The 13,297-nt window shown below is 51.1% G+C and overlaps 1 protein-coding gene across 1 annotated transcript in view; it reads right to left on the bottom strand.

The window, feature by feature from the left end:
* Positions 1-13,297, bottom strand: part of STK10 (serine/threonine kinase 10) — a 121,914-nt gene that overhangs the window by 48,847 nt on the left and 59,770 nt on the right. The window contains exon 4 of the mRNA XM_065905146.1: positions 12,533-12,682. Coding sequence (XP_065761218.1) covers positions 12,533-12,682 — 150 coding nt within the window. The remainder of the gene's footprint in view (positions 1-12,532; positions 12,683-13,297) is intronic.

Below are 13,297 nucleotides of genomic sequence, written 5' to 3'. Positions count from 1 at the left end.
AGCATCATTGCTTAGCTTTCACAGAGTGATTTTTTTTTGTTTTGTTTTTGTTTTTGTTTTTTTTCACAGAGTGATTTTAAAAATTCTTATGTGTAGTATATATTCTGTCTTTTCTAAAAAAGATTTAAGATTATGTATCATATATACAAATGTACACACAAAGAAAGATGAACTAGGATGTGAAGAGCTAAAACAATAGAAAAGACTCCGATGCTGGGAAAGATAGAAGGCAGGAGGAGAAAGGAATGACAGAGGACAAGATGGTTGGATGGCATCACTGACTCAATGGACATGAGTTTGAGCAAGCTCTGGGAGATGGTGAAGGACAGGGAAGCCTGGCGTGCTGCAGTCCATGAGGTCACAGAGAGTCAGACACAACTGAGCAACTGAACAACAATAAGAAAGAAGTATGTTAGTCGCTCAGTCATGTCCGACTTGTTGCGACCCCATGGACTATTTCCACCAGGCTCCTCTGTCCATGCAATTCTCCAGGCAAGAACACTGGAGTGGGTAGCATTCCCTTCTCCAGGGAATCTTCCCGACCCAGGGATCAAACCCACATTTCTTATGTCTCCTGCATAGGCAGGCAGGTTCTTTACCACCAGTGCCATCTGGGAAGTCTAAAACAACAAATATTGAAATATTCAATGTTTAACAGACTATGAAAATATTTTATTGGTATATTTATATAGGCTCAACAGGAAAGGGAGAGGATGCATATCTGAATATATTGTATGGTTGGAATTATGCCCTACCTCCCCCCCAAGAAAGCAAAAATACAGTTTGAATTATTGGAGAAAATGTACTAGCTTGCTTAAATGGTTGTCCATGGGCAGAGAGACGAGGTTTCTTCCACTTGGCTGAATTTCTGAAGTTTGCCATGACAAAAGCATTCGACGTTCAGGACTAACAAAATAAATTAATACAGTTTCTCTTTACACACATCCATCACCACGGCGCACTGCTAAGGGAAGAAGCCAGCACCACAAAGAGGCATTTTCTGCAGTGCCCCAGCCTTCCGGCGCCACATTTCCCCTTGATCACAAGCTGAACTCAGGAGGAAGCAGCATGCCGAGAGACCCGCTGAAGCTGTAACAGCCACCCTGAGCGCTGCCACCCGGGTCTGGAAACCACGCTCCGAGCTTCACTCAGGCTCACAACTTCAACCCAGTCGCGGGCGCAGCGCTGAGCGGCAGGCTGAACGCGAGCGCGCTGGGTTCCAGGCTCGCCCCTTGTATGGTACTGGGTTCTTTCATCTATTCACTTAAGCCCCATCTGGAACCACCCACGGGCTGGAGCAGAGGATACAGTGGGGGAAAAAGCAGACCAAGTCTGTGCCCTCTGGCAACTCCAAATTCAGTGGCGGAGGCAGCCAACAATCCCATAAACACCAACTATGTCTGCTCACAAATGTGTGACGTGATGGGACGATGGGGACCAGGCTCGAGAGACAAGGAAGGGAGGACCTGGAGGAAGTCCAGCTAAGGAAAAAACTAGAAAATTACTTGGTGTGGCCATCTTACATGCTTATGCGTCCTACAAAAAGCTAGGTCCTAGCAGTGGTGTAAGGTGAAGCTACATCTCACTGCTGATGTGTGTGCTCTGGTATACAGATGTTATTTCATTGTCACAGCACTACAGCGAAATACACAAATAAAGACATATTCATAAAAAATTTTTTTTTTCATTTCCAGGCAATTCATTCATTCAACAAATACTAACTGAACATCTATTATGTGCCAGGCATTATTCTAGGCACAGCAAGGAAACCTTCACCCTTATGGCCTGTTTTTCTAGTGGTGGAAACAGGCCCTCCACACCACAGGACTCCTGGAGATGAGAAGGGCCATGCAGGGGTAAGGCAGAGACAGGGCCGGGTGCGTGCGCGGCTCGGTTAGCAGGAGGTCAAGGGCTGGGGGGAAGTATTTCCAGGCAGAGGGAACAAGCCGGCTGGAGGGCCCCGAAGGGGCAGGCAGCATGGCTGGAAGGGGTGGTCTTAGACAGGGGGAGAGAAAGGCAGAGGCCAGGACAGTTACCAAGCCTCTGAGCCTGTGTCCCCACCGGTGACAGCGGCTGAGACTGCAGAACTCCCTTTGTAGGGCTGCAGTGAGGATGAAATGACACACCCCGGCACTCAGCTCCAAGCCCAGCTCGTGGTAAATGCTCCATCACGAGAGTGAATATTCCATGGGGTATACTCCCGAGAGCCTGAGGCGGGGATGAGGACGAGGCTGTACTGAGACCTCCTCCCGGGAATGGTCAGGACAGCTGGCCTCTGAGCTGTAGTCAGTGCTAACTGGACAAGAGTTACTCGGTCAGCTGAGGAAAGTGCTCACGGGGCAGCCTGGCTGTTGGGGCTGGAGAGCGGCTGCCTTTCAGGGTGGGAGCAGCAGCAGCTCCAGGTTGAGATGCGAAACCCAGGAAACCCAGGGGAGAGGCCAGCTCTGCCCTGCTGGCCTGAGCACATCACCACCCCCCTGGACTCAGGGGTGCGGACGGGGCGCCCACATGGGCCTGGTTCCCCTATAAACACCAACAACTGCTGACATGCCATCCCAGGACATCTTTGGGGAAGAGGGACTGCCTCTCAGACCCAGGGCGAGGCTTCCAGGAGGGACTCTGGAGCTGGCCACTCCCATATCTCAGCACCCACCGGTCCCTTCCAAAGAAGGGAGAGGAAAAGCAGAAACCACCAACTTTCAAAATGACACACAGTCAGTCCCCAGGGTCCTCCCTAAAACAAGCGCTGCCAGCTTCTTGGGTGGTTGCTACTTCCCCTTCTGGGGCCCAGCCAGGCGGGGGTCGGGGGCGGGCGGCCCCTCCCGCTGTTTGAACCTCGGGCTGTCCCTGGGCAGGGCCAGGGGCGGCCCCAGCCGCTTGCTCCCTGGACGGGGTTTATAAGCCATGTCCCCCGGCAGGGAGGGGCTGCCCTCGGACAGCTCAAAGGGGACTTTCACCAGGCAGCCTCTGTGGTTGAAAGCACTGCTCTCTCCCCTCCTCCGATGTTAAAGCAAGAATCACAGACAGAGCAGCAGGCACGGGGGACTCTCTATAAACTGTCACTTCCATCAGGAAAGAGGCCATTTCTGCTTTGTCCACAGCTGTACCTGACGCTACATCTGCCACGTGAAACACTCAACAGGGCTATCAGACGAACAAGATAGATGAAGAGACAGAAAAAAAAAAGACGAAACTGGGCTCTAAGACATATGCCTGAGGGCCTTCCCCGCCAGTCCAGGGGAGAAGACTCCATGCTCCCTGCGTGCTGTGGCCAAACACAAACAAACAATGGAAAGAGAAATACGTCTGACAATAATTCTATTTCTGGAAATAACTCCCCCAAACCAGATTTCAAACATACATGGAAGCTTCTAAAGCATTAATTCCAAAAGAGTGAAAAACTAGAAATAACCTGAGCTGCTGTTGAAACCTGACTGGCGGATAGTTCAGGAAACTGAGGCTCACCCAGACCATGAAGTAACACGCAGTTCGTAAAAGGATGTGCTTGCCTTTGTGTTAACTTGGAAGTTGGTCCATAACAGGCTATTCCCTCCATGGTGCTGACAGACCAATGCACAGTGTGGAATGGACAGTGTGGACTCCAGTTATATCTTAAGAACGACATGTACACTGTGAACACACAAAGACGTCCATGAACGCAGAAAACGGTCTGGAAGGCTGCACGTCAAACTTAATCGTGACCACCTCCCCGGAAGTGGGGCTTTGGTGGGGGCGGTGTACTGAAGTGGCCTTACATTTTTTTTACTGTGTACACTTTATAGAGAATATGCATTGCTTTTATGGTTTGGAAAGCTGAAATACATGTGGTAAAGTTGGGGGGGGGGTTGTTTTTGTTTTTAAGTAAAACCCAGTGGGGGCCAGGATGTGGTGAAAGAACTTCACACTCTGCTGGGGGCTGTGAACCGGTTCATCCAGCGTGAAGGGCACTTGGCCCCAGGTATCAACAGCGCCTGACACAGCGCACACCCACAGCCCTGCTTCCGAGAAGCCCTCTACAGGAGCGACTGCAGACAGACTCACAGACACACACAGGCGCGTACAGACGGGCCTCATTCCTAACTGTCTGGAGGACTGTATCTGCCTATACAGTCATGCATAAATATATCTACTTATTACCAAGGCAAGGCTGATTATCAAAAATTCAGACATTTACAGAATAAAAAGTGTCCATAATCCTGACAGTGATAAACACTTATGAAATTGTTGCATCTAGCTCTAGGCTTATTGATATAAATAAAAATCACATATGTAAATAAAATCATAAAAAATTTTATGAGTATGTGTGTACACACACACAGACATATGTTGCTGCAGAGTTGCTTCAGTCACGTCTGACTCTTTGCAATCCTATGGACTGCAGCCCACCAGGCGCCTCTGTCCATGGAATTCTCCAGGCAAGAGTACTGGAGTGGGTTGTCACGCTCTCCTCCAGAGGATCTTCCCAACTCAGGGATTGGACCTGGGCCTCCTGCATCACAGGCAGACTCTTTACCACTGAGCTACCAGGGAAGCCCATACATTTATGTGTATGTATATATATACATTGGAGAAAGAAATGGCAACCCACTTCAGTATTCTTGCCTGGAGAACCCATGGACAGGTGGGCTGCAGTCCCTGGGGTCGCAAAGAGCCGGACACAACTGAGCAACTATGCACATATATATACATATATATATAAAATTTTCAGGTATTTGCTACTTTTAAAAGAATGAAATCAGATTAAACATACTATTTTGCAACTTGTTTTTTTCCCTTTCACAGTATGTACATACATCTTAACAAAAGATTATCATTTTCTACAACTTCATTTTCAATAACTGAAAAAGATTCTACTGCATGACATACCATAACTTATACAATTAATCCCCTACTGGAGTAAACTGGATCACTTCTGATTGCTTGCTGTTACTAATATTGTTGCAGTGAATACCACTGTACACCTTTCTATACATGTGTAAATAGCACATACAACTTTTACAGTCAGAAAACTATATAACAGTATAAATGTGTTACATGTCACACTGTGTACACACAGAGAGGAAGTGAGCAGTGTGCAGTTATATAGGAGAATCTCTCATCTGTCCCCTTAACTGCAGGCGACCACCTGAATCCAATGTAAGAGCAGCCTTTTCCCAGACAATGCCAGGCCAGCTAAAGCCAACCGCTGCCCAGCAGTCCTCCTCTCCTGGACCCTCCACCCCACGCCCAGGGGGTCCACAGTCCAGCTTGGTCAGAGCCTTCCTGGCAGGCATCCACCCAGGGTGGTGCCCCATGCCCCAGGAAGCATCTGGAAATGAATGGGGCAGTGAGGCTGCCACAACGAAGAACTGCTGCCATTCAGCGAGCAAGAGCAAGGGGTGCTGCCCTTCCTTACTGAGCAAAAACTGTCCCATCTGAAATGCCGGCAGTGACCCTGTGGGCAAACACTAGCCACAGGCCTCATGGTGCAGACAGAAAAGTGAAGCCTCACTGAGGGTTTAGGGCCTGCTGAAACTGGGATGGGGATGGGAGAATCAAAGGCTTCCACCCATCCAGCCCTGGGAGCCTCCTCCTCTGGATCAGGGCCGTAGAGGCATGCCCGGGCTCAAAAGAAGGAGACTTCTACCCAAAACCCATAATCTCGCTCATAATAAGACATCTGTCTTCCTAGGAATATCATGGAAACAGCACCAAGCAGGAAGTGAGAAGATTCTATGGTGATTTGAGACTAACTATTTCATGCTTCTGAGCCTCAGTTTCTTCATCTAGTAAATGGGGTCATATTTTTTTAATTAATTAATTTTGGCTACACTGGGTCTTCGCTGCCATGCACTAGTTGCGGCACTCACTCTTCGTCGCGATGCCCAGGCTTCTCTCACTACAGAGCACAGGCTCGAGGCACGAAGCCTCAGCAGGCGCGGCACGTGGGCTCAGTTGGGACTCGAAGGCTTAGTTGTCCCTTGGCCTGTGGAATCTTCCCAGACCAGGGATCGAACCCGTGTCCCGTGTCTTATCCACTGTACCACCAGGAAAAGTCCAATGGGGTCCTATTATACAACCAACTGTGAGACCGAAAGAACTGCTCTATTTTTCTATTTCCATTTTTATTCTGCTTTTCAGGCAACCAGATACAGGAGGACCCCTAGTAAGGGCTTTGTTTTCCCCTTTACTGCCCTCTGTCTTCAGCCCCCCACTCCCACTGCCTTCATCCTCTCTCCTCTCCCATAACTCTTCATTTTTCATTTCAAAGTCACTTCCCTTTCTCAAGCCGGTTGCAAATTCAGTCCTTTGTTCCTGTTTTCCATCCACTTCCACCTCACTCACTCCCTCTTCTGGGTTGCTGTTACTCCCACAGGCTGTTCCAGTCTAGAGTAGACAGCAGCTGTTTTTCTGGCAACTCCAAATCTTTTCTCCTTCTGGAAAACCATCTCCCCCACCCACAACCACACTGTTCCGTGATGGCAAGGGGGACTGTCACATTGATTTGATACATATGTCGGCCCCATTCTACAAAGAGTGACTACAAGCTGGGCCAATCAGAGAAGCCTGCTTGCTAGGCCTCCTCAATTGGACCAGGAATCTGCATCTGAGCCACGCTGGGCCCATCAGAGCTCTTCACTGGGATTACTGACTCTGAGATGTGAGATGCTATGGCTCAGCTCACCCTGCAGGAGGTGATGCTGGGAAAAGTGAACACTTAGCCAGAGCCGTGTGTGAGGGCTTGCACTGAGAGCCTAACCAACATGCTCAGAAAGGCAGAAACCAGAGACATTCAGGGCAGCACTCTTTTCCAGGGTCCAACTGCACATCTTCCAGCTGCAAATATACAACTCGCATCTGTCCCAACAGGGTTCTGTACACCCTATACACACGTTATCCTGTCTGCCCTAAGTCACATGAGACCAGCTTCTATCATCTGCCACCAAACGAGTCTAAAGAGGGTGTTGGTTAAACACTTGGGCTCTGAAGCCAGTTGTTCCTCAGACTAGCTTTGCGACCCTGGGTAAGTTAATTAACCTCTCTAGGTGCCAGATCCTTCCTCTGAAGAATGTTAGCAGTAGTCTGTGAGGACTCAGTGAGTTACATATTAAACACTGGCTCAGTGCCTGGAAGCCATCATAAAGGAACCAGGACTCCAGCCTGCTGGCAGCAGCAAAAAGGGATTTGGGGTTAGGGTCCAGGTAGGGGTGAGCGGCAGGTGACTGGTTTCTGCCAGGCCCACCTGCTAGGGCTCCTACTATCAGGGGGTTCTGGGGAATTAGGGATCCTGCAGTGCCATAAGCTGCTAAAGTAATGGCAATGCCAGATTCTACTACTTACTGAGCACCTACTATGCGTCAGGCTGTGTCAGGCACTTTGATTTTTAGGGCAGTTCAGACCTCATCTTGGAACTTGAAAGACCCAGAAAGTTGTGAAATTCCCCACCCATCTTCAGAGAAGCACCTCTGGGGAGAGGAACAGGAATTCTCTGGAGAATGAAGACTATTTCTCCTTACAACAACACTGAGTCATTCCTCAGCCCAGGAAAAAACTCAACATATGACAAGCGTCTCTGATCGGCTGGGCACCTGTAGATGCTTTGCATGTAGCGTCTCATTAAATCATCCTACCAGTTCACGAGGGAAGAACTATTAGCCCACTCTGTCTGACACTATGGTTCAAAAGGCCAAGGACAAGGCCGAGGACAGACTAAGGACAAGGCCGAGGACAGACTTAGGACAAGAACACGGATCTCTGGACCTCAGAGTCCTTACCCCACTTTATATCCCAACTGTCTCGGAGAGCAGACACTCTTCCTTTCTCTCTCTGCACAAATGGAGCCCCACCAGCCAGGGAGAACTTCTTCACACCCACCCAGAGCTGGAATGCCTGCTCTGCTTGGCAACTATCCCGTGAATCTCAGAGGAAGTTTGAAATCCTAGACAGAAGTAAACACTTAACACGAGGAAGAAACCAAATGCCTAGCAGCAAGAGGAACAGAACCCTTAGCTTCCCTGTGATAGTCACTTTGTGCTTTAGCTCACAGGTCACAACAACGCTGCAGGGAGATTCTGTTGTTACATCCATTGCACAGATGAAAAGACTGAGGCCTGAATGGTTAAATGTGCTTATTCAGCTCAGAAGTGGCAGAATCAGGATCTGAACCAGATTTGTCTGTGTCTAGGGCCCACACTTTGCTCAGTTCACTGTGCTGCTTTCCATTTATCCCCAGTCTGTTGAGAAGCACAAACAGTGTCTCCAGTGAGGCGACATCCTTGCCTGGGAGATGGAGCTGCTGAGCAATTCTCTAACGCAGCCTTGGGTTGCATAAGGTCATGCAGGGGGGTGGGGGTGCCTCCAGGGGCCCCAGAAAGTCCCAGGGACCTAGGGAGAGGCAGACAGACTGCCACCCCACCTCCCAAGCTTCCTCCACTGCTTGCCAGGCTGCAGATTCCAGGTCCCAGGGGGAAGGATGATTTTCCAAAACAGAACATTAGGTCTTAGCAGGCGTCCACACCACAGCTCCCAGGGCCCAGCGGTAACTGTGTAAAAACTCGCACATTCAACTCTCCCTGAACTGTTCTTCCTCCTTAGCTGGCTTCCTGATTTTCTCAATGGCATCTGCCAAGTCACTGGGAAAGCTGATGCCCCCATCTGCTTCCGCCCCATCTCTGCTGGGTTCCAGGTGGGATTCTGGAGTCTGCCCCCACCCTGGACTGCGGGGTTGTGGCGGGGGAAACAGCATGGGAAATGAGACCCCACTGAGCACATCTAGCCTGCTGTCTCCACCCTGAGCTTCCCTGCTGACGAGCCTCTCGGGCTGCTGCAGACCCAGGCTCTCTGGGTCCTGCCTTCTCTGTCTGACATGTTCTTAAAGACTGAGCCAAAGGTTTGCCTTGAATTCCCCAGGGCACATGAGACTCTCCTATCCCAAGACTCTGCTTAACATGGCCCTTCCCTGCCTTCCCTCCACCTTTGACAGAGCCGGAGCCAGAGGGACCCGAGTCCAAACTCTGCTGCTTCTCCCCTCCATGGACCGATCCTGAGCATCCCACGGTAGTGTGGGCTTCGGTGCCACACCATGATGGGTACAGTCCCCTCCCCTCTCCCAAGTGTCCACTGGAGTGCTGAGTAAATGAGATAACATCTAGAAAGCACTTTGTCTACTGGCTGGCATCTAGATGATCCTTCACAGACCCAACATGTATGTGCTATTATTTTTACTATCACTCCCCCCAGAATACCCTACGGGGCCTAACTCAGTGCCTCTGCCCACAAGGCTAGACCTCTCTGCCCAAGCTGGCTTACCTGGCAAGTACCCACCTGCCTTTTCACAACTCAGCGCAAACTATCCTCTCACCAAGTGTCTTCTAAACACCCACCCTCAGGCCCAGCTAGGGAAGCAAACTACCCTTCCCTGTACACCCCACCCCAGCACCGGCTCCTTCCCCAGGCCCGATGCTCCCGTGTCTCCCCACCGGCCTGGGAACCCTGCAGGAGGAGGACTGGGGTCTCTGTCCTGCTGTCCCCAGAGCCCAGCACAGGACAGGGTTTGGCACACACCAGACACTTAACAAAACAACAGTAATCACGGCTGGCTTCTCTGGAGAGCTTACTCTCTGTATCTTCTTATAACCAGTATCACAAGGCTCTGGATGAGCCTTCCCTGTCGCTCCAGTTATACAGATGAGAAAGTCGAAAGGCAGCGGGTGAGGTGACATGTATATCCAGGGTCAAAGAGCTGGTGGGATCTGAACCCAGGTCTCTTAGGCTCCCTGGGCTTCCCTGGCGGCTCAGATAGTAAAGAACTCGCCTGCAATGCGGGAGACCTGGGATCGATCCCTGGGTCCGGAAGGCCCCCTGGAGGAGGGCATGGCAATGCACCCCAGTATTCTCGCCTGGAGAATTTCATGGACAGAGGAGCCTGGCGGGCAGTCCACAGGGTTGCAAGGTGTTGGACACGACTGAGCGGCTAAGCACACAGACATTCTCAGGCTCCAGGGGGCAAGCTCTTAACCTCTCCAGCTAAGAGGCTCAAACAGGAGGAAACACAGCCACAGCAGATGGGGGCTGGGCCTCGGGGTCCCAGGGAGCCTTGTCTTCAGGAACAGAATGGGCTGTGGCCTCGCTCATGTCTGGGTATAGAAGCCCTCTCACACGGTTCACTTCAAGACAGCACCAACCCCACCCTCTAGGGGACAGAGCACTCCTAACAAGCCCCCAGGTAATGTTGTTGATGCTGCCACCTCAGGCTTTGGTTCCTGAGGGTGCAGAGCTGTGGTTCTCAAAGTGTGGTCCCTCGGATCAGCAGCATCAGCTGGGAGCTTATTAGAAATGCAGGTTCTTCAGCCCCTCCACAGACAGAAACCCCACAGGATGTGCCCAGCAAGCTGAGACTCAGAATTCTGAGAACCTACTGGTCTTGCATCGCTCGTGTAAGACCTTCAGCTGTCGGCTCCCAGCACTCGCGGAGGTGGGGGAGCCGGGAGGTGAGCAGTGGTCTGGGCTCGGCCCTGGCTCTCCTCAGCAGGCCTGCGGCAGGCCCTCCTGTCTCTGAGCTTCAGAGTCCTCAAAGAGAGGATGGAGGAGCCGTGCCGTCTCTGTGCCAATACTCCTGATTATTGCTGCGGTTCTCCATCACAGGGGCTCAGTGGTGGTGCAATGTCTTGTGGACGTAACTAAAATGTTCCTTAAAGAGACGAAGGGAAGGACTTCCCTGGTGGTCCAGTGATTAAGAATCTGCCTTCCAATGCAGGGAACATGAGTTCAATCCCTACTCAGGGAACTGAGATTTCACATAACCCAGGGCAACTAAGCCGGAGCACTCCAACTACTGAGCCTGCACGCCCTGTGGCCTGTGCAACCCAACCAGAGAGGAGCCCACACACCGCAACAAAGATCCGTGTGCCACAACTAAGACCCAGCACAGCCAAAAACGAAGACAGACGGAGACGGGGGAGCTGCTAGAGAAACCACACATGACAACACTTCTGTGGTGGAAGGTCAGCGCTGAGGAGCGGGTGCAGATGAATGAACGATTTAATATCAGAGAAGGATGCTAGTAGAAAGTAGAGTTGAATGTAGTCAAACGATTAACAAGAGATTACCATCTCTCTATTGTTAATATCACCCCCTAAATCCTCTCTATCTGCACATCCTTCTACGGATAAAGATGCAGGCAGAGGTATCTGGGATGACCCTCAGGGCCGAGGTCTGGAGGATGAGGCTGCAGGCACTTACTGACTTTCCCTTTAAACCTTCCTATACTATGTGAATTTTCTATAACAAACATACATAGCTTTTTCATCAAACAACAAAAATCATTACTTTAAAAAATAGCATTATAGGCATTTATATAACAATGAAGGAGTAGATGCAAGAAGAGTTAAAAGCTATTGTCTCAGGGGGTAGGGACAGGGAAAGGAGGTGGTAAAAGAAGAGGACGCAGACGTGTTATTTTGGTTTAAAAACTTATTAAAAATAAAAAGAAGTTCTGACACAGGCTACCTCATGGACGGACCTTGAGGACATTGTGCTAAGAGAAATAAGCCAGTCACGAACACACAAATGATTGCACTTGTAGAGCAGTCGTATTCAGAGAGACCTGGAGGAGAACGGTGGGTGCCCCGAGCCCGGGTCAGAGAGGAGGGAGGGACGCTGTGTGACGGGCACGGTGCGGGCAGATGACAAAGTCCCGGAGACGCATGATGGTGACGGCCGCGCAGCAGTGTGAATGCATTTCATGCCCCTGAACTAGACACTGGCACACAGCTAAGACGACAAACTTTATGTTATGTGTATTCTGTGTGTGCACTCAGTTGTTCAGTGGGGTCTGACTCTTTGTGACCCCATGGACTGTAGCCTGCCAGGCTCCTCTGTCCATGGGATTTTCCAGGCAAGAGTACTGGTGTGGGTTGCCATTTCCTCCTCCAGGGGATTTTCCTGACCCAGGGGTCGAGCCCATGTCTCCTGCCTTAGCAGGCGGATTCTTTACTGCTGTGTCATCTGGTAACCCTATGTACATTTTACCACAGTTGGGGAAAAAAAACAAAGAGAGGGGAGTTGTAATGAAAAAAAATAAGGTTTCGATATATGCCCCTGAGGTACTGTTTTCCACCTGCAAATAGACCTCCATCTGTCACTTTCCCTCAAATTCTATCTATCGGAAGCAAGAGCCAAAGGGGTGGGACCACTGCCCCGCTGAGGCGCCGCCAGCCCGGGGACGAGATCACTGTTGGTAGTGAGGGGCTGTGTGTGCGCTACAGGTGTTGGGCAACCATCACCTCTACAGACCAGGCTTCAGGGGTCTCTCCCCATGCCTAGTTGTGACAATCAGAGACGTCTCCAGACACTGCCCATGTCCCTGAGGGATAAACTCTCCCTCAGCTGAGAACCCTGGGGAGATGCAGCCACGATGGGAACCGTGCCCCGGTGGACCTCAGCATCCCATGGGAGTGCGGACTCACACTCCCTCCTGTCCAGAGGCTGGGCCAAAACCTCAGCTGGGCGGTGTGGGGCTCTGCCTTCCCACCTCGCCCGAGACGCCCCTTACCCAGCCGGATGTCCCCCTCGAGGGTCATGAGCACATTGCCGGCTTTCAGATCCCGGTGGATGATCTTCTTGCCGTGCAGGAAGGTGAGGGCTTCGAGCATCTGGCGGCAAACCACCTGAATCTGGGGCTCAGTGAGGCCTCTGTCCAGCTCTGGAAACAGAGAGGAGAACATGTCAGTTTAGCAAGCGTTCAATGCAGGCAACTTCAAGTCAGGCTCCTGCAAGGTACAAGAAATACACCAGCCACCAATGTGCTTTGAGCCCCTACTGTACACCACGTACACTTCGAGCACTTTCCATGTTACCTGCTTTGGGCTCACGGTAAACCTGCGGACAAGCACAGCTCTTACCCCATCTCACAGGTGAGGGGACTGATGCTCAGAGAAGTCACGGCACTTGCTCAAGGTCACACAGTAGGGGTCACAGATCTGAGACTGAAAACAGCCAGCTGGGCTTCAGAGCTCAGGTTCGCAAACACGACCCCTCTGAGGGGCAGAGATCCGTTCCATGAGCAGGTCCTGAGTGTCAGGCTCCATGCTGGGTGCAGGGTCTCAGAGAAGCATGGAAATGACGAGCAATGCTGGGAACACAGTGGACCTGGGGGCGAGGGAGGGCAGCAACCCCTCCTGCCTGGGGAATCAGGTGGCTCCCCAGAGGAAGAGGCATTCAAGCTGTGTGCTGAAGGAAGAACAGGTGTGTGAGAGAGGAAAAGCTGGCACCAGGGCATTCCAGGAACCAACCAAAGGAACGGCCGGGAGGCGACAGG

Source organism: Muntiacus reevesi, chromosome 14, assembly GCF_963930625.1.
Source record: "Muntiacus reevesi chromosome 14, mMunRee1.1, whole genome shotgun sequence".
Classification (NCBI taxonomy): Eukaryota; Metazoa; Chordata; class Mammalia; order Artiodactyla; family Cervidae; genus Muntiacus; species Muntiacus reevesi.
Note: the sequence above shows the minus strand (reverse complement) of the source record. Positions and strands in the feature narration are given on the sequence as shown.